Source organism: Oncorhynchus masou, chromosome 29, assembly GCF_036934945.1.
Source record: "Oncorhynchus masou masou isolate Uvic2021 chromosome 29, UVic_Omas_1.1, whole genome shotgun sequence".
Classification (NCBI taxonomy): Eukaryota; Metazoa; Chordata; class Actinopteri; order Salmoniformes; family Salmonidae; genus Oncorhynchus; species Oncorhynchus masou.
Genome location: NC_088240.1, coordinates 26,955,002 through 26,981,360, shown reverse-complemented (window position 1 = coordinate 26,981,360; position 26,359 = coordinate 26,955,002). Strand labels below are relative to the sequence as shown.

Sequence of the window (26,359 nt, the reverse complement as noted above, 5' to 3'; positions counted from 1 at the left end):
TTGATGAGTGCCCTAGTAGTGCTCTATGTAGGGAATAGGGTGCCATTTGGAATTTGGCCTCATCAGACTGAGGGAATATAATGTAGGAATAAAATGCTACATTAAAGTAGAGTGGAGTAATGCTCCAGCGTGGCTCAGTTGGTAAGAGCGTGGAGCTAGCAAATGCAAGATCGTGGGGTTAAATTCCCCCAGAGGTCACATACACATACTAAAGACTGAGTCATGAATGTAAGAAGATATAATGAGCCATATGTGAAGGTAAAAGTACAAAACTGCTTTAGTACTAGGATTAGGACATACTATGTTGATGTAGAACTGATTAAATTCATTACAGTCTAAATGTGATGCTAAGTAATATAGCCTGTGAGTGTTTTGCTTGCTGAAGCAAATAATTCACCTTGCCCTTCATTCAGGAAATAAGAAAGGAGAGGAGGGAGGAGGGGGACGAGGAGGAGAGCTCCTATAAAAGCCCCCCATGTGTTCCACCTGCTCCATCACGTGAAGCAGAGATCACACATCTAGGTCCTGTATGGCTCACTTGATAAAATGGGTTCAAAAAAGGTAATGGGTTCAATTCCAGCAGGAATCACTTACACATACTGAAAATATGCACATGCACTCACTGTACTGAAAGGCACTGAAAGCAAGTGTCTTCTAAGTAGCATATAGCGCACATAGCATAATGATGTGAGGTGTGTGAGGCATATCAAACTGGCTTACTTTTCCCATCTTGGCCACTGCATCCACCTCCACCTCTCTGGCTCCACGGATGAACTTGGTGATGACCACTGGATGCTCCTGTAGGAAAAATAACAACATCAGATATCTAACTCTCAAATGGCACCTATTCCCTATATAGTGCTCTACTTTCAATCTGGGTCCTTAGGGCTCTCAACAAGAGTGCACTATTTAGGGAATAGGATTCCATTTTGGATGCACAGTGCAGCAGAGCACACTGCAATTATGTTGGAGTATGGGGCTGCATCCTGTTTATATTGGGATTCTACAGCGGCCCAGCTCAACTCCCCAGCTTCCTTATACATACTATTATACCAGTTACACGTGTGATTTGTACAGCTAGCCGGATGAGCATGGTGAGTCGAGTAGAGTAGAGCTCAGTAGTCTGCTGGGGACAGGACGGCTCATAATAATGGCTGAAACGGAGTGAATGGAATGGCATCAAACACATGGAAACCATATGTTTGATCTATTTGATACTATTCCACTCTAGCCATTATCACAAGCCTGTCCTCCCAAATTAAGGTGCCACCAACCTCCTGTGATAGAGCTCCTCTTGGCGTGGTGAGTGGTATGTGTGTGTGTGTGCTGCCCCTGAGAGACAGGTGTGTGATGCTGTGTTCTGTCAAAAGCCAGGCAGGCCATGTCTATTCAGGTCACAGGCCAGAGGGCTGTTTCTCCTCCTCCTGGCTAGAGAAGTGCTGCTTAGCTGACAGTAAGCAAGGGGAGGTGTACGTGTGTGTTTGTGTGTGCATATGACCAGGACTGGTTTAGTGTGAGCAGCATGACAGGGAGGCCGGCTGCTCTGTCAGCCCCAGGCAAGGGCATGTTGAGGGGCCAGGTGGACCACCAGCACCCAGAGGGAGTGTGTTTGTATGTGTGGGCAGAGAGACAGGTAAACAACAAAATCGGCTCTGCCCCACAGCCAACATACTACACTCATCCATACTGAGAAGGTGCCAGTGAGGGGCACGAGCTGATAGAGCTCAGAGGAACTGTGTGTGTGTGTGTGTGTGTGTGTGTGTGTGTGTGTGTGTGTGTGTGTGTGTGTGTGTGTGTGTGTGTGTGTGTGTGTGTACAGTAGGTGAGTAGACATTAGACAAAGGTTGTATCCCAAATTGCAAACTAGTCCCTATGTAGTGCACTACTTTTGACCAAGGCCCAATGGGCTGTTTAAAAGTAGTGCACTATATAGGGAATATGGTGCCATTTGGGACACAAAAGGATAGTTTTATCTGTGGTTGGCTAGGGAGAACAAATACATGGAGAAATGAAGTGTAAGCCTTTTTATAAGAGAGGGGGTTATATGTGTGTTTGCATAATGAAGAAATTGTATTTGTAACTCACAGGGTGGGTGAGTCTGAGTGTGCATGTGTTAAAAGGATTTTGTATGTTGAGTAGGAAGAGGTTTTCAACTGATTACTTCAAGTAGTGCACAATATAGAGAATAGGGTTCAAGTCGGAACACAGATAATAAAGTTCCCTGATCACCTGAGACACCTGAGTAGCCTCGTCCAAGAAGCCCCTCATCTCTTCTTCACCATATGCCACGTTCATTGCTGAGCCACTGAAGAGGAAGAGAGAGCGAAAGAGAAAAATAACAAGGTTTTTTAGCTCAAATGTTGATATCTCCCAGTTGCATCATTATAATCAAGATGAAGAAAGGTTTTAAACAGCAAAACAAAAAAGTGGAGAAAAATAAAAAGAAAGATTTAGGTCAGCAAACACTCCAGGCTCTACAGAATGAGTTTGCTTTCTGAGCTGAGTCATTAAAAAATAAGTATTCGGGGTATTTATGTTTTTCTCCCTTCTTCTTTTGGCCGGCTAGTTGGGCATCCACATGCTCCTGAACGCAGCCAGAGGGAGAGTGGATAGTCTCTGTCCCAAATGGCACCCTATTCCTAACATAGGCTCTGTTCAAAAGTAGTGCACTATGGGTTTCACTATAGGCCCTAGTCAAAAGTAATGCACTATAAACGGAATATGGTGCTATTTGGCACACAGGCATAGACTAGAGGGACAGGGGAGGGTCAGGCTCAGTCACAACTCCTACCTCCTTTGGCCTGACTGCTACAAGGCACACATATGGCCAAACAGCCAGACACCACACCTGTCTTTAAAAAGCCATGGACATTATACGGGGTTCAAGGAAAAAATATTCCTCTGTGACTCAGTTGGTTGCAGCGCCAGGATTGTTGGTCTGAATACCGCTGGGACAACCAGCCATATGAAAATGCATGCACGCATGACTGTAATCGCTTTGGACAAAATCATTGGCTAAATGGACATCTCACAATCATTGGCTTAGTGAGTTCATTCTTTGAATAACAACATACTCAAACAATCAATGGATATCTAGTGTGAGTGGCTGAACTGCATTTAGAGATCAATCATCTTCCAAGCTAATCATAATTAGTAATGGTCTGATGAGAGAGGTAGGCCCAAACACACTATGCACAATGACATAATAGAGAAAGACAGACAGATGGACAGACAGGCAGTCAGGCAGGAGAGGAGAAAGGGAAGAGGAAGGGAGGTGAGGGGAATACAGTTAACAGGGTGGTGCCTCCAGTTCCTACAAGACCATAGACAGCCATTGGGGACCTGAGATTCCTAATCACTCCATCATGGATGACTGTTTGCAAACTAAAACAAGAAGCAGCAGCCTAACAGCCTAACCCACCTGTCTGATGCTGCTCTTCTCCTAAGCATGCGAGCTGGGGGGTGTGTGTGTGTGTGTGTGAGAGCGGTGTTGACTCGAGTACCAACATTAGCCACCCAATATGCTTTCAATACACTTTCAAAACCAACGCTGTTGCTTGATTATGTGCATATTAGCAATCCAGACCTCCCCAATACCAGCACCGCATTAACACACACACACACACACACACACACACACACACACACACACACACACACACACACACACACACACACACACACACACACACACACACACACACACACACACACACACACACACACACACACACACTGTAATAAGTTGTGTTGTGTTCTTCTCAGGATGCAGGCTATCTTTTCATTCTGGTAATTGAGCAGCATCACAGTGGTAGCCGTGACAAAATGTTAAAGGCTAAATTGAGCCTCTGCTTTAGCTAATCAGTCTCTTGCTGTTTTTATACCCTCCCTTCCATATTTCATTTTGTGTTTCTTCACGCTGACTGTCGTATTTATTTATTCTTCTGAGATGCATTCAATTACTCAAAAATGTGTTTTTTAGTTGGACATATGGTGTGGCTGTATAAACAAGTTATCATATTAGAAAATACATCCCATTACTGTGGATATACTGTAGAGGCCTGGCCAACATAAACAAGGAAAGATTAGTCCATTCCATTTCATACAGGAAGTAAACTGAAATTGCAATTACTGATTTGAAATGGAGTTGACTCCAACCTATGGTTATGAGAGTGCTGTCCCATCCCCAACACTTAGCTGAGTACATAAGAGGGGCGCAGGAGACAGGAGTAGCTTACCTGAGTGCGTAAGAGGGGTGCAGGAGACTGGAGTAGCTTACCTGAGTATGTAAGAGGGGCGCAGGAGACAGGGGTAGCTTAACGGAGTACGTAAGAGGGGCGCAGGAGACAGGGGTAGCTTAACGGAGTACGTAAGAGGGGCGCAGGAGACAGGAGTAGATTACCTGAGTACGTAAGAGGGGCGCAGGAGACAGGGGTAGCTTAACGGAGTATGTAAGAGGGGCGTAGGAGACAGGGGTAGATTACCTGAGTACGTAAGAGGGGCGTAGGAGACAGGAGTAGATTACCTGAGTACGTAAGAGGGGCGTAGGAGACAGGGGTAGATTACCTGAGTACGTAAGAGGGGCGTAGGAGACAGGGGTAGATTACCTGAGTACGTAAGAGGGGCGTAGGAGACAGGGGTAGCTTAACGGAGTACGTAAGAGGGGCGTAGGAGACAGGGGTAGATTACCTGAGTACGTAAGAGGGGCGTAGGAGACAGGGGTAGCTTAACGGAGTATGTAAGAGGGGCGTAGGAGACAGGGGTAGATTACCTGAGTACGTAAGAGGGGCGTAGGAGACAGGGGTAGCTTAACGGAGTATGTAAGAGGGGCGTAGGAGACAGGGGTAGATTACCTGAGTACGTAAGAGGGGCGTAGGAGACAGGGGTAGATTACCTGAGTATGTAAGAGGGGCGTAGGAGACAGGGGTAGATTACCTGAGTACGTAAGAGGGGCGTAGGAGACAGGGGTAGCCCACTTTATTGGCAAAGGCAAAGGCATCTTCCTGAAACACACAGAATCAGAGGAGATGAGGGTTAAAGCATTGGTTCTAATTACAACTTGTATTTATAGCATCAAATGCCTGTCTGCCTGACCCTAGGTCATTCTCTCTTTATTTTACCCAGTCTCTTTCTGTCACAATCTCTCTCTCTCCATTTCTCTCTCGCTGCTCTTTGTTTTCTCCATCATAATACAACAGAGGCACAGATTGGTTCCTAGGGATTCTGGGCTCTGTCGGCTCTAAGTCTAAAAACGACTCACCACTTAAAATACAAGTGAGCGCTCGAAAGAAGTAAGTAGATAATTAGGGAGAGAGAAGGTGTGAGAGACAAAAAACAAATATGGAATGTGTAGGAAGTGTCTCGGAGGAAGTCTAGTCCTCTGTTTTTCTTTCTCTCGCTCTGTCCTTCATTCTAATATCAGCATGTCTTCGCTAACTGTTGTTTCCTTCTACAGTACAGAGCCCTGTCTAAGCCGAGACAGCCTATCCCCTTTCCACTCCTCTCCCTGTAGGTCCAGGAGAGACAGGAGCAGTACAACACTAAGGGAATGGAGCGTCAGACACATTTCAGCAAGTCAGTCGATCTACACGTCTCTGCACTTCTGACACTAAGGGGACAGTTTGTTTGTGTTGTGTGCATGTCTCACCAGTGAGCTGAGGGCCTTCCACGGGGCCTGGGCCACCCCCAGTTCATCAAGGATGGTGGAGAACACTGACCTCTCCTCGGCTCGGTCGATCTGCTGGGGGTTGGTTCCTAGGATCTTGACCCCGTTGAGGTGCAGAGGCATGGCTAGGTTATTGGGGATCTGACCCCCTACAGACACGATGCTGCCTGTACAGCCCTGGAGACTCACGGTAGAGAAGTAGGACTTTAGTCAAGTTACATTATTTATATCTATAAATTAAATCTGCCATGTTTCTCATGTTTCTGAAATCACAGACTAAAATGTGTTTTATTTTTATAATAAAATAAGTGAAATAAGATGGTTGTGAATAGGCTACTGGGTGCTTGTTGAGATGTTTTGTATTTGCCTGATAAAAGGTTTCATACATTTCAATAAACCTTCATCAAAGAGAGCAAAGGACAGGAGGGATGGTGGTAATGTTATCTCCCTGAATCAACAACCAGTTAATCACCAGGCTGATCTCATATCCACTATAACTGGAGTACATTCCTCTAGAGGGAAAAGTCAACTGTACATCCCAAATGGCACCCTATTCCATATTTAGTGTAGTATTTAGTACACTACTTATGAACCGGGCCTATAGGGCTCTGGTCAAAAGTAGTGCCCTATATAGGGAATATGGTGTCATAACAGCCGCTCACTGAAACCAGGCTACAAACCTGTTAGAGATAGGGGGCAGTATCTCCTCTTTGGATGAATTGCGTGCCCATAGTGAACTGCATCAAAATCTGTCCTAAATTGCTAATATAGGCATATTATTATTAATATTGGATAGAAAACACTCTGAAGTTTCTAAAACCGTTTGAATTATGTATGTGAGTATAACAGAACTCACAGGGCAGGCAATCTTCCAAACTAGTTTTGAAATCCTGAAAGTTGGGGCAGCTTTGACGTCATCGCCCCCTCCCTTCCCAACAAGTTATGGATCTGGAAACACTTCCTATGTCTTCCACTAGATGTCCTCATTCAGTAGAAAGTGTAATGGAGCATTTGCTCTGAACTTTGACCTAATGGGAAGGAAAGTACTAAGTGTCGCAAAATATTTCCATGTGCTTGAAGGCGCGTATGCGTTCGAGTGATTCGGCTGTTCCAATCAGCCCCAGATGAACATGAATGGCCCGGTTGGAATGCTATTCGATCTGTATGATCATAACATCCTGAAGATTGATTCTGCACTTAGTTTGACCAGTTTCGTCAACCTGTAATATGTAATTTGGAAGTTTTGATGCAAAGTTATCCTGGACCAGAATCATTTTTTTGGGCATTTGAGCTGAAAGTGGTAGCAAATGCTGCTACTTGGACACTAGAATTGAACATTATGAAACAAAACGATTTATTGTTGAACTAGGACTCCTCACACTACATTCTGATGGAAGATCTTCAAAGGTACAGGAATATTTATGTTGTAATTTTGTATTTCTGTTGACTCCAACATAGCGGAGAAATATTGTTACGTCTGAGCGCTGTCTCAGATTATTGCAATGTGAGGCTTTTTCCGAAACGTAAAAAAATAAATGTGACACAGCGGTTGCATTAAGAACCAGTGTATCATTTTAATTACAGTGCCTTGCGAAAGTATTCGGCCCCCTTGAACTTTGCGACCTTTTGCCACATTTCAGGCTTCAAACATAAAGATATAAAACTGTATTTTTTTGAGAAGAATCAACAACAAGTGGGACACAATCATGAAGTGGAACGACATTTATTGGATATTTCAAACTTTAACAAATCAAAAACTGAAAAATTGGGTGTATGTAGAACATGCATCTTTAGTCAATGTTTATGATGAGTATTTCTGTTATCTGGCGTAGCTTTCTATAATTCCTCCGGACATTTTGGAGAATTTTCTGAACATGGCGTCAATGTAAACCGAGATTTATGGATATAAAATGCATATTATCGAACAAAACATAAATGTACTGTGTAACATGTCATCTGATGAAGATTTTCAAGAGGTTAGTGATTGATTTTTTTTTTAAATCCAGCTTTTGTCATTTTATCTTTTGTTGGACAAAATGGCTACGTTTTTTCTTTGTTTTGGTGGTGGTCTAACATAAATATATGCTGTGTTTTCGCCGTAAAACATGTAACAAATCTGACACGCTGGGTAGATGAACAAGGTGTTTATCTTTCATTTGAGGTATTGGACTTGTTAATGTGTGGAGGTTAAATATTTCTACTAATATTTTTGCATTCCCTGCGCCACCGTTTCAGCTGAACGGGTGGGTGGAGTTCCTGTAGGGGAACCCATAGGCTTAAGAAGTTTTAACTAGCAGAGCCGAGAGCGTCATATTGATTCAAAAACAAATGTACTTTTTAATTACTCTGCCATTTTTAAAGTCACATGTCACCCCTCAACCATAACTTTTTGTTAACAAGTCTATATAACACAATGTCATTGTTAGAATCTTAATATCACAAATATAATTTGTGTTATAAGAGGTTATGTTTTCCCCCTGTCCCTCACCGCAAGTCATTCACTGGCAGTCAGCATGACGATGGCCCATCGAAACAACACCTAAACTACACTCAGGTACAGAATTATTGGCACCCATGATAAAGATGGGCAAAAAATGGCTGTATAAAATAAATTATACAAATACTGGGCTGTATTGCATGCAATTTGGGGGAGGGGGGGATTATATTATTTTATACTAATACAATTGCTCAGAGAAAGACATTTTGTTTAACAAGTTTTTTTTAAGTGTCAGAATTATTGGCATCTCTGTTTTTAGTACTCAAGCACCATACCCTACCCAAGGATAACAACACTGAGCCTTTTCCTAAAACATTATGAGATTGGAGAACACATTGGGAGGGACCTCAATGTGTTCTCCAATTGGAGGGATCCATACAGAATCTTTCCAGGTCCTTGATATTCATTGTCTGTACTTATGGATTGCTCTCTTCAATACAAACCACAAGTTTTCAATGGGGCTCAATTCCGGAAAATGTTTGTGGTCAATAAATGTTTGTGGATTTTGATATGTGCTTGGGGTTGTCGTCTTGCTGGAAGACCCACTTGTGGACAAGTGTCAGCCTCCAATCAGAGCAACCAAGTTCATGACTAAAATGTCAGGTGCCATTGTCAGATGAGATGAAAATAGAGCTCTATGGCCATGCATACCAGTGGTGGGTTTGGTATTGTAAAACAGATGCATATGCAGAAAAGTACATGATACCTACTGTAAAATATGGTGGTGGATCTTTGATGTTATGAGGCTATTTATCTTCCACTGGTCTCCAAATCAAATTTGATTTGTCACATGCGCCGAATACAACAGGTGTACCTTACAGTGAAATGCTTACTTACGAGCACCTAACCAAAAATGCAGTTTTAAAGAATAAAATAGGAATAATTACAGATAAGAACAAGAAATAAAAGTAAACAAGTAATTAAAGAGCAGCAGCAAAAGAATAACAATAGTGAGACTATATACAGTCAATGTACGGGGCACCGATTAGTTGAGGTAATATGTACATGTGGGTAGAGTTATTAAAGTGAATATGCATAGAAAATAACAGAGAGTAGCAGCAGCGTAAAAGGCGAGGTGGGGGCAATGCAAATAGTCTGGGTAGCCATTTGATTAGGTGTTCAGGAGTCTTATGGCTTGGGGGTAAAATCTGTTTAGAAGCCTCTTGGACCTAGACTTGGCACTCTGGTACCGCTTGCCGCTCGGTAGTCTATGACTAGGGTGGCTGGAGTCCATTTTTAGGGGCTTCCTCTGACACTGCCTGGTATAGAGGTCCTGGATGGCAGGGAGCCTGGCCCCAGTGATGTACTGGGCCGTTTACACTACCCTCTGTAGTGCCTTGGGGTCGGAGGCCGAGCCATTGCCATACAAGGCAGTAATGCTCTCGATGGTCAGGATGCTCTCGATGGTGCAGCTGTAGAAACTTTTGAGGATCTGAGGACCCATGCCAAATCTTTTCAGTTTCCAAGGGGGAATAGGTTTTGTCGTGCCCTCTTCACGACTGTCTTGGTGTACTTGGACCATGTTAGTTTGTTGGTGACGTGGACACCAAGGAACTTGAAGCTCTCAACCTGCTCCACTGCAGCCCCATCAATGAAAATGGGGGCGTGCTCGGTCCTCCTTTTCACTGCAGCCGACGTGAGTAAAACATTTAAACGTTATAACCCTCGCAAGGCTGTAGGCCCAGATGGCACCCCCAGCCGCGTGCTCAGAGCATGCGCAGACCATCTGGCTGGTGTGTTTACGGGCATATTCAATCAATCCTTATCCCAGTCTGCTGTTCCCACATGCTTCAAGAGGGCCACCGTTGTTCCTGTTCCCAAGAAAGCTAAGGTAACTAAGCTAAACGACTACCGCCCCACTCACTTCCGTCATCATGAAGTGCTTTGAGAGACTAGTCAAGGACCATATCACCTCCACCCTACCTGACACCCTAGACTCACTCCATTTTGCTTACCGGCCCAATAGGTCCACAGACGACACAATCCCAACCACACTTCCCTAACCCATCTGGACAAGAGGAATACCTATGTGAGAATGCTGTTCATCGACTACAGCTCAGTATTTAACACCATAGTACCCTCCAAACTCTTCATGACCCCGCCCTGTGCAACTGGGTACTGGACTTCCTGGCGGGCCGCCCCCAGGTGGTGAGGGTAGGTAATAACATCTCCACCCCGCTGATCCTCAACACTGGGGCCCCACAAGGGTGCATTCTGAGCCCTCTCCTGTACTCCCTGTTCACCCACGACTGTGTGGCCATGTACGCCTCCAACTCGATCGTCAAGTTTGTAGACGACACTACAGTGGTCGGCTTGATCACTAACAACGACTAGACGGCCTACAGGGAGGAGGTGAGGGCCCTCGGAGTGTGGTGTCAGGAAAATAACCTCGCACTCAACGTCAACAAAACAAAGGAGATGATCGTGGACTTCAGGAAACAGCAGAGGGAGCATTCCCCTATCCACATCGACAGTAGTGGAGAGGGTAGTACGTTTTAAGTCCCTCGGCGTACACAAACTGAATTGGTCCACCCACACAGACAGCGTGGTAAAGAAGGCGCAACAGCGCATCTTCAACCTCAGGAGGCTGAAGAAATTTGGCTTGTCACCAAAAGCACTCAAACTTTTACAGATGCACAATCGAGAGCATCCTGTCGGGCTGTATCACCGCCTGGTACGGCAACTGCTCCGCCCACAACCGTAAGACTCTCCAGAGGGTAGTGAGGTCTGCACAACGCATCACCGGGGGCAAACTACCTGCCCTCCAGGACACCTACACCACCCGATGTCACAGGAAAGCCATAAAGATCATCAAGGACAACAACCACCCGAGCCACTGCCTGTTCACCCTGCTATCATCCAGAAGGCGAGGTCAGTACAGGTGCATCAAAGCAGGGACGGAGAGACTGAAAAACAGCTTCTATCTCAAGTCCATCAGACTGTTAAACAGCCACCACTAACATTGAGTTGCTGATGCCAACATACTGACTCAACTCCAGCCACTTTAATAATGGAAAAATCTATGTAAAAAATGTATCACTAACCACTTTAAACAATGCCACTTAATATAATGTTTACATACCCTACATTACTCATCTAATATGTATGTACTGTACTCGATACCATCTACTGCATCTTGCCTATGCCGTTCTGTACCATCACTCATTCATATATCTTTATGTACATATTCTTCATCCCTTTACACTTGTGTGTATAAGGTAGTTGTTGTGAAATTGTTAGGTTAGATTACCCGTTGGTTATTACTGCATTGTCGGAACTAGACGCACAAGCATTTCGCTACACTCGCATTAATAACTGCTAACCATGTGACAAATAAAATTTGATATTGTCAAAAATAACATCCCGTTATACAACTATAGATTTCCCCCCCCCCCATCACTATGTGTGTGCGTATAGGTGTATGTGTGCTTGTGCGCATCTGTGCGTCTCTGAACGTTCATGTGTGTGTGTTGACTTCTCACCTCTTGCTGTGTGATGTCCAGAATGCGTTCCAGAGTCAACTCTTCAAAGTACAGGCGGTCACATTCGTCAAAGTCCGTGCTGACAGTCTCAGGGTTGTGGTTTACCACCACTGTCCGCATGCCCATCTGACGCAGGGCTCGGATACTGGACACTGCACACCAGTCAAACTCCACGCTGCTCCCTAGTGGACAGGAGGGATAACAAAAATGTAATTATTGTATTACTTTAACTCACAACTTTCAAATATTGATTTGATTTAATTTATTTTGGTTTGATACATGTTAGTTACGACAACGAACACACACGACAGAGGAGTTGGCGGATTGCAAACAGATCTGCTACCATAGAAAATATTAAAAAAAGACCAAATAGAAATATGTCTGCTACCACCAGGCTAGAGTAAACCATTCATTAGTATGTTGAAAACACCATGATAATACATCTCACCAATGTGATAGGGACCACATCCCAGCACCATGACACCCTGGTCTTTGAACTCCAAGTCATGCTCCTGTTGAATGGACACAATGACACAGGTTAGAAAGATTGAAAAAGTGTCTAACTAACTTTGACAAACACAATGCATGGGAAAAAAACATTAAGGACCACATACTCATATCTTCTCAAATAAAGGTATTGCTTATTCTATTAATAATTGCAGTGTGTTTACATCCCTCAGCCGTTTACCAAAAAAGTGGCGGGGTCTCCACTTTGTTGTTGTTTATACTGCAGATTGGCCTTGAAACATTTTTCTAATTCAGGAGCTAACGTACGGCACCAAAAAATTACTGGACATTGGACAAATACATTATGAATTCACATCGGTTAAGCAGGATAAGGACTCACCTGTCCATGGTAGGTACAGTACAGGTAGTTGGTCACAGCAGGGTACTCTGCAGCAAGGGTGTCAATCTGAACAGAAAAGAATACTAGAATAGATTAGAATACTATGAACACGTGACAATGTGATATTTCTGTGCACAATGCTTTTATTTAGTCTGAGGGTCTGTCACTAGGAGAGCGATGTCAGAGAGGTGTCACGTGGAGGTGAGGGACGTTGTTAGCCTGAAAGTTCATTTCAACTCCTGTGGGAAATACTCAACGCGTCCCAGATGACACCCTATTCTCAATATAGTGGACTACTTTTAAGAAGTACATGTAGGGTAGTGACTACTATGTAGGGTAGTGAAAAGGGTGCCATTTGGGACGCATGACATGGACCAGGACCCAGGGGCGGCTGCTCACCTGTTTCACCCAGGGTTTAATGTTCTGAGCCAGCCTCAACACTCTGGCCTCCCCCTCGCTGGAGCCAAGGGCCTGGCCCACCTGGCGGTCTGAGAAGCCGTCCTGTTTAGCCTTCAGCAGCAGGGTCTGGGGTAATGTTGCACTGAGGAGAGAAACCAAGATCTGAGCTTAAAGGTTAAATACATATACACACTGAATGTAGCACTTGGAAAACATGTGTGTTGGGCCCCTCCCTCTGCACCAGGTCAGTGATTGGAGCCGTTTAACCCTCTAGTCTGAGCCGGGGGAGGGTTCTACTTAGCTAACATATGAAATTGTTTTAAGATGGTCATACCATGGATCATTAAGCTTTTTGATTTAGCATTTTAGAATAAAAAACTAATAATAAACGAATTATATATTTTTGGCATTATGCCAATTAGCTCATTGAAATGCACTGAATAACAGATTCACTACGTGAAAAACAAAAAACAGATCTAAAGGAAGTTTGTATTGTTTTTGTTGACATTCGGGAAGATATTCAGACCTCTTGACTTGTTCCACATTTTGTTACTTCACAACAGTTTTCTAAATTTGATTAAATCCCCCCCCCATCAATCTACACACAAAACCCCATGATGACAAAGCAACAACAGGGTTTTTCAATTTTTTGGCAAATGTATAAAAAATAAATAAAACTGAAATATCACATTTACGTTAGTATTCCAACCTTTTACTCAGCACTTTGTTGAAGCACCTTTGGCAGCGATTAAAGCCTCGAGTCTTCTTGGGTGTGATACTACAAGCTTGGGGAGTTTCTTCCATTCTTCTCTGCAGATCCTCTTAAGCTCTGTCAGGTTGGAACAGCTATTTTCAGGTCTATCCAGACATGTTTGATGGGGTCAAGTCCACTCAAGGACATTCAGAGACATGTCCCAAAGCGACTCCTACATTGTCTTGGCTGTGTGCTTAGGGTCGTTGTTCTGTTGGAAGGTGAACCTTCACCCCAGTCTGAGGTCCTGAGCGCTCTGGAGACGGTTTCTATCAAGGATTTATGTACTTTGCTCCGTTTATATTTCCCTCAATCCTGACTAGTCAACCAGTCCCTGCCACTGAAAAACATCCCCACGGCATGATGCTACCACCACCATGCTTCACCGTAGGGGTGGCGCCAGGTTTCCTCCAGACGCGACTAGGGCTATTACAGTGACCGTATTACTGCCACACCGGCAGTCAAGAAGGCAGTCAAATTCCACGAGACCTTTTAGTCATGGTAACTAGGCTTCTCCAAGCTCTGATGCTGCTGCTTGCATTAGTAGCCTACTAAACTTGCTAACTGCCTGGTACACAACACTCTATTGTCCCTCTAATCACTCTTGACATCCATGCAAATGTGATCGAAAATCTAATCAAACACTTCATGAGAGCCCATGAGCTCATGTTGCTCAACATTTCTATAGGTTATGCAATTGCAAATTGAGAAAACAAGAGTGATGGCCTCTATTAAAAGGAGGATCCAATCAGATTTCTATAGGCTATTATATTTATTTCTCAACTTTCCTAATATTAAGCACATTATTTATCTTTACATCAGGAGTATAGCCAACCTGGCTGGCATGAAAATTAACCACAGGGAAAAGAGTCCTCCATTTGCTATTTAAGTGCATAGATGACATGTCTTTTTTCCCGCTGCCCCTGTTTCGAGACAATATTCTATATAAAAATACATGTCACATATTATTTAGTATATGTAAAGACAAGATTAAATCAAGAATACTCTGATGATGACAATATTACCCTATCACTTGTGAATTATATATTATCACTTGTGAATGATGTCCAGAGTAAGGCAAAAAGCAATGCATAACTTTTTTTGCGACTTGTAGCCTAGCCCATAGGCCAATATGTTTTCATTAGGTTTGTATCACAACTAAAGTGGCCAAATAACTTCTTAAAATGTATCCACAATATGGGGGATAGTAGATTGACAAAGCTTTTGTACTTAATGAACAGCAAAGCACTAGCCTATCTTGTGTCTTGTGGTCTGAGTCCTTTAAGTGGCTTTTGGCAAACTCCAAGCGGGCTGTTATGTGCCTTTTACTCGGGGGCTTTCCTTCTGGCCACTCTAACATAAAGGCCTGATTGGTGGAGTGCTGCAGAGATGGTTGTCCTTCTGGAAGGTTATCCCATCTCCACAGAGGAACTCTAGAGTTCCATCAGTGACCATCGCGTTCTTGGTCACCAAAGCCCTTCTCCCCCGATTGCCAGGTGGCCAACTCTAGGAAGAGTCTTGGTGGTTCCATACTTCTTCCATTTAAGAATGATGGAGGCCATTGTGTTCTTGGGGATCTTCATTGCTGCAGACATTTTTTGGTACCCTTCCCCAGCTCTGTGCCTCAACACAATCCTGTCTATGAGCTCTATGGACAATTCCTTCAACCTCATGGCTTGGTTTTTGCTCTGACATGCACTGTCAACTTTGGGACCTTATATAGACAAGTGTATGCCTTTCCAAATCATGCCCAATGTATTGAATTTACCACAGGTGGGCTTCAATCAAGTTGTAGAAACATCTCAAGGATGATCAATGCAAACAGGATGCACCTGAGCTCAATTTCAAATCTCATAGCAAAGGGTCTGAATACTTATGTAAATAAAGTATTTCTGTTTTTAGTTTTTTATAAAATTTGCTAACATTTCTTAACCTGTTTTCACTTTGTCATTATGGGGTATTGTGCTTGTTACGTTACAGCCTTATTGTTCCTCATCAATGTGGAAAAAGTCAAGGGGTCTGAATACTTTCCAAATGCACTGTATATCCAGAGAAAAAAAATCTAAAAAAGGTAAAGAAAATAATAAGTGAATCACAAGATGTGCTTAAGAGTACATGATGAGAATAGCTCTGGTGGTATGGTGTGTGTTTCTTCTGTGTAGGATTGTGGCCATTTGTGTGTGTGTGTATATATAGGGACTATCTGCTGGTAGAGTACAGACAAGCACACACACACACACACACAACAGCCAGGCCATGGGTTATATGACTAAGGTAATTGATGTGTCTGCACTGCTCTCCTCCCACACAGGGCCCAAAATCTCCTCTATCCCTCCATCGCTCCTCTCTAGCATCCCTCCAACCTGGGCAGAGCCATGGCAGGAGGGTCATACAAATATAAATGGACGATTGAGACGGCAGGTGGACGGAATGAGAGACAGACTGGAGAAGACAATTGGTGGAGAGAGAGAAAAGAAGTGGGGAGAGGTGCTAAGACACTTGAGGAGAGGAGAACAGAGACTGGAGGAGGAGAGGTGGACTGGCTGAGAGGAGGGAGGAGGAGTATATTTCTACAGCAGGAGGGATAGAGTAGTGGGTGAGCTGCTTAAGGGGCATCAAGAACACATCCCCATTGGACTGACAGTCTCAGTTTAACTGTGCCCTCATAGCATCACCTAGTGGTAGAAGTGTTAAATGCATCAAGTTTTTTTTCATAACAGTGAAATTTGTGAGTTTGTGTGTGCGTGCATGCATGCATGCGTGTATGTGCTCCTACCTGTTGAACTGGCTCAGGTGCTGCTCCAACTCTGTGATGCGTCGTAGCTTGTGTAGGAACCACTTGTCTATGGCAGTGAGATGGTGGATGTGGTCTACAGTCACACCACTGTGAAGGGCCTAGAGAGATACAGGGAGAGGGTCAGTCAATACAATACGGTTTTACTCATATCACCTTACCTTCACCTTACCTTCTGCTTTTAAATGTGCTACTAACTGCTTGTAAGAACAACCAGTCAATCGATTATGATGAGACATTCAAGTCTCATGACTAACAAAGTAAGCTGAATGAATACCATGATGATAAAAACAGAACCTATGCAGAACATAAGAAAACATTCAGTTGAGTTGTGCGATGGAGTAATCAGGCATTGTTGAGTGGAGTCCTTCTCATACAGGGAATGATGCAGTGTAATTGTGAGCTGTGTCTGCTGCGGTGCCTTCGGAATATAAAGCAGGGCCCAATGAGGCGTGACGGGCCCAGCTCCAACACCCACACACACGTTCCAGCACTGCTCTGTCTGTTACCTGGGCATGTGTGGGACGCAGTACAAGACAGAAGGACACACGCAGCACTAACTGGTGCCTTTCAGCCATGTGTGATTCACATGGACAGGCTGTTTAATAGAAGACATAACCAGCTAACAATGAAATTAGGCACTGAGAGAAAAAAAATGCTGAAATCACACACGCACACACACACACACACACGCACACACACACACACACACACACACACACTCTGCTGCCAGGCTAACCTTGAGTGTTATTGGCGTCTCATAGCGTGATACGATTGGGCCCATTACTTCTTAATACATCGTACAAGCATCAATCATTTCATCCTGCACTCAATGAAGGATTCCTCACTCTGTTCCTCTCCCACACATACACCAGGGTTCCAGACTGCCACCATTTGACTTGGCTGTACAAGTTCCATTATTATTTTAATATTGTTTATATTTATTTTTTTATTCTTCAAGCTCTGTCATGTTGGTTGTTGATCACTGCTAGACAGCCATTTTCAAGCCAAGTCGTGCCATAACTTTTCAAGCCAATTAAGTCAAAACTGTAACTAGGCCACTCAGGAACATTAAAATGTCGTCTTGATAAGCAACTCCAGTGTAGATTTGGCCTTGTGTTTTAGGTTATTGTCCTGCTGAAAGGTGAATTTGTCTCCCAGAGTCTGTTGGAAAGCAGACAACCAGGTTTTCCTCTAGGAAGTTCTTGCCTGTGCTGAACTCTATTCCCTTCATTTTGATCCTAAAAAACTCTGTGGTCCTCGCCGATGAAAGCATACCCATAATATGATACAGACACCACCCTGCTTGAAAATATGAAGAGTGCTATTCAGTGATGTGTTGGATTTGCCCCAAAAATAACACTTTGTATTCAGGCCAGAAAGTGTATTTCTTTTTTACTTGAGTGCCTTATTGCAAACAGGATGCCTTATTCTGTACACGCTTCCTTCTTTCACTCTGTCATTTAGGTTAGTATTGTAGAATAACTACGTTGTTGATCCATTGATCCATCCTGAGTTCTCCTATCACAACCAAGAAAACTGATTTAAAGTCAACACTGGCCTCATGCTGAATTCCCTGGGCGGTTTCCTTACTCTCCGGCAACTGAGTTAGGAAATACGCCTGTATCTTTGTAGTGACAAGGTGTGTTGATATACAATCCAAAGTGTAATTAATAACTTCACCATGCTCAAAGGGATCATCAATGTCTGATTATTTTTTTTACCCATCTACCAATAGGTGCCTTTATTTGTGAGGCATTGGAAAACATCCCCTGGTCTTTGTGGTTGAATCTGTGTTTGAAATTCAATGCTCGACTGAGGGACCTTACAGAGATTAGGTCGTCATAAAAATCATGTTAAACACTTTTATTGCACACTGAGTGAGCCCATGCAAGTAATTATGTGACTTGTTAAGCAAATATTTACTCCTGAACTTATTTAGGCTTGCCATAACAGAAGGAGTGAATACTTACTGACATTTCACCTTTTCAAAAATGTCTAAAAACATAATTCCACTTTGACATTATGATGTATTGTGTTTAGGCCAGTGACACAAAATCTCAATTGAATCATCTTTTAATTCAGGATGCAACACAACAAAATGTGGAAAAGGTCAAGGGGTGTGACTACATTCTGAAGACCCTGTATGTGGTGTCTCTACCTTGGCCAGGGAGAAAACCCGTGTGCTGGAGGGTACAGCCAGCTCCTGGTGTAGGTCCTGCTGAGCAGACCAAGGCTTGTTGAGGGGTAGGCGGGGCATGAACCCGTCCACAGAGGGGTGGCACATTCTTAGAGCCTTCTGCATGCTCTCCTCAAACGTACGCCCAACCGCCATCACCTGAGAGGACAGGGGGGAGAGAGAGAGATGTTAAAACTAGAAGATAAAGTGACAGACAGATTTCATTTAGAGTCATCTCTATCACTCCCTACATCTATTAATGGAAGGTAAACTGAACAGAAGTAAGTCAAGATTAAGTATGCTATCCCTGAATCCCAAATCAACCCCTAGCTCCTACCCCCTAAGCACTACATGTAGATATGAGGAGAAAATATGTGTGAAAGCAATATGGTAATATCCCCCTTGAAGCGGAGCGTGTGTGTGTCCCGTACCTCTCCAACACTCTTCATGGAGCTGCCTATTTCTCGGGACATGCCCTGGAATCGGTCAAGGTCCCAGCGAGGGATCTTAGTGACAATGTAATCCAGGCTTGGTTCGAAACAGGCTGTGGTTTTCTCTGACACCGTGTTCTTGATCTCCGGCAGAGGGATGCCCAAAGCCAGCTTGGCTGCAACAAACGCCAGGGGATACCTTGAGGGAGCATGGGGAGTGGGTTAGGAGGGAGTGGAGATACTGTTGTACTGCGATACTGCACTTTAGACAGACCCTATGGGTCCTGGTCAAAAGTAGAGCACTGTGAAATGAATATTTTATGGATTACCCTTTGTTTCAGGGGGGGGGGGGTCAGCATTAATATTGTAGCTAGATTGTGGCTTCCATCAATGTAATTGTCTGCATCATTTCTAATCCCCCATATATATTTTTGTAACTATATATATTATTTTAAATATATTTTAAAATATATTTGACTTTATTTTCCACTAACCCTACCCTAATTGGAGTAAACGATTTCGACATATTTTCCTTCTTTATTATAAACGTCTATTTTTGACACATTAATTCTGAATGGTTACAGGGTTGAAACAGAAACAACATTTCAGGCATTAAAACTTCATAACATCAACTATTCTCACAGCTTGCTAAAGCATTGTCAACTGTCGTAGCAGTGGTCTAAACAGTGCACTTGGGTTCCAGGCAAACTCGTGTTTGCTGGGCAACCATTTTTCTTTTCTTTTGTGAGCGCCGAGGAAGGAATACAGTGCATTTGGAAAGTATTCAGACCCCTTGACTTTTTCCACATTGATGAGGAACAATAAGGCTGTACCGTAACAATCTAAACACAATACCCCATAATGACAAAGTGAAAACAGGTTAAGAAATGTTAGCACATTTATAAAAAACTAAAAACAGAAATACCTTATTTAAGTAAGTATTCAGACCCTTTGCTATGAGATTCGAAATTGAGCTCAGGTGCATCCTGTTTGCATTGATCATCCTTGAGGTGTTTCTACAACTTGATTGAAGCCCACCTGGGGTAAATTCAATACATTGGGCATGATTTGGCCTTTATGGTAGAGTGGCCAGATGGAAGCCACTCCTCAGTAAAAGGCACATGACAGGCTGCCAAAAAAGGCACCTGAAGGACTTTCAGACCATGAGAAACAAGATTCTCTGCTCTGATGAAACCAAGATTGAACTCTTTGGCCTGAATGCCAAGCATCACATCTGGAGGAAACCTGGCACCACCCCTACAGTGAAGCATGGAGGTGGCAGCATCATGCTGTGGGGATGTTTTTCAGCAGAAGAGACTGGGAGACTTGTCAGGATCGAGGGAAGGATGAGCGGAGCAAAGTACAGAGAGACCCTTGATGAAAACCTGCTCCAGAGCGCTCAGACTTGGACGAAGAGTCACCTTCCAACAGGACAACGACCCTAAACACACAGCCAAGAAAATGCAGGAATGGCTTTGGGACAAATGTCCTTGAGTGGCCCAGCCAGAGCCCGGACTGCATCTCTGGAGATGTAGAACCAGATCGAACATCTCTGTAGAAACCTGAAAATAGCTGCAGCAATGTTCCCCATTGTTGATGGAATTTATAGCTTTAAAGGAATGATTAGAATACTCCACTCAGAAACCATATAATTGTAGAAATTGACTAGAATCATAAAGTTTTAATTAATGATGTGTGTAGTTTAGTCAGTCAAACAATTTGTCTATTATAGTGTCTTGAGCACAGACTGTCTGAGTAAGAGTTGGGGCCGACCTTGGCGGGGGCCACAGAGATTGGGGAGAGGACAGGGAGTGATTCTCACAGTGTTTTCACAGTCCCTAATCTTTGTCGGCTAGGTAGCAGGACATTGTGTGAATGTGTGAGAGTATGTTTGTGTGAATGTGTGTGCGTGAGAAGCCAGTATAAAATGAATTGTTTTGTACAATAGGGTAGCGCTCCCTCGTAAATACATTTTCTGACTATCGTAGCTGGGCCTCCGTCTGGTTCATTTCAACCAGTTTCCTACAAATTCTGGGTTTCAGGCTGAGTAGTTAATTGAATTGGGTTTATGAACATTGAGAACATAATTCTCGTGACACCCATCCAACCTGACAGAGCTTGAGAGGATTTACAGAAGAATGGGAGAAACTACCATACATTTGTGCCAAGCTTGTAACGTCATACCGAAGAATACTCAAGACTGTAATCACTGCAAAAGGGGCTTCAAAAAAGTACTAAGTAAAGGGTCTGAATACAGAATATGTTTTTTTATACATATTATACAGTGGGGCAAAAAAGTATTTAGTCAGCCACCAATTGTGCAAGGTCTCCCACTTAAAAAGATGAGAGAGGCCTGTAATTTTCATCATAGGTACACACACACAACTATAACAGACAAAATGAGAAAAAATAATCCAGAAAATCACATTGTAGGATTTTTAATTTATTTATTTGCAAATTATGGTGGAAAATAAGTATTTGGTCAATAACAAAAGTTTATCTCAATACTTTGTTATATACCCTTTGTTGGCAATGACAGAGGTCAAACCTTTTCTGTATGTCTTCACAAGGTTTTCACACACTGTTGCTGGTATTTTGGCCCATTCCTCCATGCAGATCTCCTCTAGAGCAGTGATGTTTTGGGGCTGTTGCTGGGCAACACAGACTTTCAACTCCCTCCAAAGATTTTCTATGGGGTTGAGATCTGGAGACTGGCAAGGCCACTCCAGGACCTTGAAATGCTTCTTACGAAGCCACTCTGTTGCCCGGGCGGTGTGTTTGGGATCATTGTCATGCTGAAAGACCCAGCCACGTTTCATCTTCAATGCCCTTGCTGATGGAAGGAGGTTTTCACTCAAAATCTCACGATACATGGCCCCATTCATTATTTCCTTTACACGGATCAGTCGTCCTGCTCCCTTTGCAGAAAAACAGCCCCAAAGCATGTTTCCACCCCCATGCTTCCCAGTAGGTATGGTGTTCTTTGGATGCAACTCAGCATTCTTTGTCCTCCAAACACGACGAGTTGAGCTTTTACCAAAAAGTTATATTTTGGTTTCATCTGACCATATGACATTCTCCCAATCTTCTTCTGGATCATCCAAATGCTCTCTAGCAAACGTCAGACAGGCCTGGACATGTACTGGCTTAAGCAGGGGGACACGTCTGGCACTGCAGGATTTGAGTCCCTGGCGGCGTAGTGTGTTACTGGTGGTAGGCTTTGTTACTTTGGTCCCAGCTCTCTGCAGGTCATTCACTAGGTCCCCCCGTGTGGTTCTGGGATTTTTGCTCACCGTTCTTGTGATCATTTTGACCCCACGGGGTGAGATCTTGCGTGAAGCCCCAGATTGAGGGAGATTATCAGTGGTCTTGTATATCTTCCATTTCCTAATAATTGCTCCCACAGTTGATTTCTTCAAACCAAGCTGCTTACCTATTGCAGATTCAGTCTTCCCAGCCTGGTGCAGGTCTACAATTTTGTTTCTGGTGTCCTTTGACAGATCTTTGGTCTTGGCCATAGTGGAGTTTGGAGTGTGACTGTTTGAGGTTGTGGACAGGTGTCTTTTATACTGATAACAAGTTCAAACAGGTGCCATTAATACAGGTAACGAGTAGAGGACAGAGGAGCCTCTAAAAGAAGAAGTTACAGGTCTGTGAGAGCCAGAAATCTTGCTTGTTTGTTATTGACCAAATACTTATTTTCCACCATAATTTGCACAAAAAAATCATTAAAAATCCTACAATGTGATTTTCTGGATTTTTCTCTCTCATTTTATTTGTACTACCTATGATGAAAATTACAGGCCTCTCTCATCTTTTTAAGTGGGAGAACTTGCACAATTGGTGGCTGACTAAATACTTTTTTGTCCCACTGTGTGTGTGTGTGTGTGTGTGTGTGTATATATATATATATATACACACACACATTTTCAAACATTTATAAAAATGTTAAAAAGTTTTGGCTTTGTCATTATGGGGTATTGTGTAGATTGATGAGGGGCAAAACAATTAATGAGTCAATTTTAGAAGAAAGCTGTAACAAAACAAAATGTAGAAAAAGTAAATGGGTCTGAATAATTCCTGAATGCCCTGTATATCGATGTTCCCAGGACCTTTTCAAGTGTCTGAAATCAAAGTGTATTTTTAGTGATCAGGCTGGCAGAACAAGCGTCTTACCCGGTGGCCTTGGATGCGAGGGCAGAGCTGCGTGAGAGGCGAGCGTTGACCTCTATGATGCAGTACTCTAGAGAGCCAGGGTGAAGGGCGTACTGGATGTTACACTCCCCCACGATGCCCAGGTGACGCACTACCTTGATGGCCGTCTCACGCAGCATGTGGTACTCCTCATTGGACAGAGTCTGGCTGGGGGCCACCACAATAGAGTCACCTGGGGGAGGGAGAGTGGACAAACAGACCAATGAGAGGATAGATTCAATGTATAGTCACTTTACAAATTACCTCGACTAACCTCTACCCCCGCTTGCCCCCTGTATATAGCCTTGTTATGGTTATTTAATTTTCTTGTGTTACTTTATTTTTTTAAACTTTTATTTATTTGGTAAATATTTTATTAACTCTATTGTTGGTTAAGGGCTTGTAAGTAAATATTTCATGGTAAGATCTACACCTGTTGTATTCAACACATGTGACAAATACAATTTCATTTAATTTGATTTAGAGTGAAAAAAATGTGTATGTGTCTGTCAAAATCAAATCATTGTATTTGTCACATGCTTTGTAAACAACAGGTGTAGGCTAACAGTGAAATGCTGACTTACGGACCCTTCCCAACAATGCAGAGAGAAATGTACACATAATAACACAAGGAACAAACACACAATGAGTAAAGATGACAGTAGCAGCAGCATATGTGATGAGTCAAAATAGTTTGTGCAAAAAGGGTCAATGCAGGTAGTCTGGGTAGCTATTTGGTTAACTATTTAGCAGTCTTATGGTCTGGGGTAGAAGCTGTTCAGGGTCCTGGTGGTTCCAGACTTGGTGCATCAGTACCGCTTGCCGTGCGGTAGCAGAGAGAACAGTGTATGACTTGGGTGGCTGGAGTCTAATGACAATTTTTAGGTTCTTCCTCTGACACCACCTGGTATAGAGGTCCTGGGTGTCAGAGACTCTGCCCCAGTGATTCCAAGCAGTTGCCATACCAAGCGATGATGCAGCCAGTCAAGATGCTATCAATGTCGCAGCTGTAGAACTTTGAGGATCTGAGGGCCCATGCCAAAACTTTTCAGCCTCCTGAGGGGGAAGAGGTGTTGTTGTGCCTTCACGACTGTGTTGATGTGTGTGGATCATGTTAAATCCTTAGTGATGTGGACACCGAGGAACTTGTCGATGTGGATGGGGGAGTGCTCTACCCTGTTTCCTCTGGTCCACAATCAATTCCTTTGTCTTGCTGACGTTGAGGGAAAGGTTTTTGTCCTGGAACCACACTGCCAGATTACTGACCTCCTCCTCGTCTGTCTCGTCGTCTGTGTGTGGGTGTGCGTGCGTGCGTGCATGTGCTTGTAATACCTGTGTGAATGCCGAGGGGGTCAAAGTTCTCCATGTTGCAGACAGTGACACAGTTATTAGCGATGTCCCTGACTACTTCATACTCCACCTCTTTCCAACCCATCAGAGACTTCTCCACAAGGATCTGACAGCTCATCGCCAGGGCCTAGTCATACAAACACACGTTTTCTCGTTCATAACTTTTTTAAACAATTTGCTTCATTGTGACTGCCTGAACACAACCCAGCATTCATGATTAGGCTAACACTGAATTGATCTTTGACATACCGAGTAGATTGAGTAGACGATTTGCAATTCATATGCCCGGCCTAGCCTGCTTGTCAAAAAGATGCATGCCTAAGAGGACTGAGTGGGTCTTGTGTCCTCAACAAGTCTTTTGACCTACCTTCTGAGCGGTCTCCTCCAGCTTGTCCTTGTTGGCACACAATCCTGAGCCCAGTCCGCCCAGGGAATAGGCAGAACGTAGCATGACAGGGTAGCCTATCTGATCCGCTGCCTTCAGGGCATCTGCCACCTATAGGACAAACAACATCCTTACATCACACTACACTATTCAACTCCGTTCTGCAACTTACCAGACCTGGGTTCAAATACTATTTGAAATCATTTAAAATACTTTAGCTGTGCATGACAGGTTTACCGGACCAATAGACAAGTCCTGGAACTCCAAATGCTACACATTTGGCACTCTGGGAAGGCTAATTCAAAATATTTCAAATAGTATTTGAGCCCAGGTCTGCACCTTACAGCTATAAATGCCTACACCTGGGTTTAATCTCAAATTTCTTTCCTCATGTCCTTTCCGCCGTCCTCTCCTCACCTCCCTTTCACAAAAAGGGAAGCAAGGAGATGAGAGTGGATGCAAGGAAATAATTTTGAGATCTACCCCTGAACATTGTTGTTGATGTGGCTTGTGTTTGTCCAGAAGCCTCACCGTCTCCACAGCGAAGCTGGGAGCGATCTTCTCATTGATCTCGTTGAGCTTGTCAGCAAACAGCTGTCTGTCTTCAGTAGCCATAATGGACTCTACAGGGGTCCCCAACACCTTCACCCCATACTTCTGCAGTACCCCACTCTGGAACAGCTCCACTCCTACACATACACACAGACACACAGGGAAACATGCACACACGTGAGCAAACATATGGGAGAATGCATGTGACTTCAGAGTGTAGGTGTAATAGTCAGATAGAAGGCACATACAGTGGGGCAAAAAAGTATTAGCCACCAATTGTGCAAGGTCTCCCACTTAAAAAGATGAGAGACCTGTAATTTTCATCATAGGTACACTTCAACTATGACAGACAAAATGAGAGAAAAAAATGTAGGATTTTTAATGAATTTACTTGCAAATTATGATGAGAAGCGCTCATCATTTCACATAGGCTACATGTTGTATTAAAACAGCACATAAAACACTAAATAAGTCAGGAGAATGAAAAAAAATGAATTGTTTTGGCTACATTATTAGCCTATTAGTTCAAGGCTATAGCCGACAAAGAATTACATTGTGAAGCATTTGCGAGTGCAACACACTCGGCTGGCAGGAACATTAAACGCTCAGCATTTAAACAACATTTCATTGTATTAATTAATTATAGTTTATAAATTGCGCATATAGGCTGTGACTTATTTAGAATTAAATAAAAATGAAACAAAGGCTTAATTAGGCTTAATGAATTTGAATTCACTTGTAGAAACATGAGTTTGGCCAGTCTGAAGCTTCAGGCTCATGCGATGGTGCCTGGAGAGCAGGTCAGCAGTGGAGAATATCCTCTCAGACGTTAA

The 26,359-nt window shown here is 43.4% G+C and overlaps 1 protein-coding gene across 1 annotated transcript in view; it reads right to left on the bottom strand.

Annotated features, from left to right (window-relative positions):
- cps1 (carbamoyl-phosphate synthase 1, mitochondrial) overlaps positions 1 to 26,359 on the bottom strand; it is an 88,444-nt gene that overhangs the window by 40,539 nt on the left and 21,546 nt on the right. The window contains exons 15-29 of the mRNA XM_064944422.1: positions 25,506 to 25,663; positions 24,957 to 25,085; positions 24,572 to 24,716; positions 23,222 to 23,432; positions 19,046 to 19,244; positions 18,597 to 18,773; positions 16,418 to 16,536; positions 12,891 to 13,032; positions 12,492 to 12,557; positions 12,093 to 12,156; positions 11,645 to 11,826; positions 5,648 to 5,842; positions 4,936 to 5,003; positions 2,230 to 2,305; positions 721 to 798 (exon numbers count right to left, since the gene is read on the bottom strand). Of these exons, the coding sequence (XP_064800494.1) occupies positions 721 to 798; positions 2,230 to 2,305; positions 4,936 to 5,003; positions 5,648 to 5,842; positions 11,645 to 11,826; positions 12,093 to 12,156; positions 12,492 to 12,557; positions 12,891 to 13,032; positions 16,418 to 16,536; positions 18,597 to 18,773; positions 19,046 to 19,244; positions 23,222 to 23,432; positions 24,572 to 24,716; positions 24,957 to 25,085; positions 25,506 to 25,663 (2,009 nt within the window). The remainder of the gene's footprint in view (positions 1 to 720; positions 799 to 2,229; positions 2,306 to 4,935; positions 5,004 to 5,647; positions 5,843 to 11,644; positions 11,827 to 12,092; positions 12,157 to 12,491; positions 12,558 to 12,890; positions 13,033 to 16,417; positions 16,537 to 18,596; positions 18,774 to 19,045; positions 19,245 to 23,221; positions 23,433 to 24,571; positions 24,717 to 24,956; positions 25,086 to 25,505; positions 25,664 to 26,359) is intronic.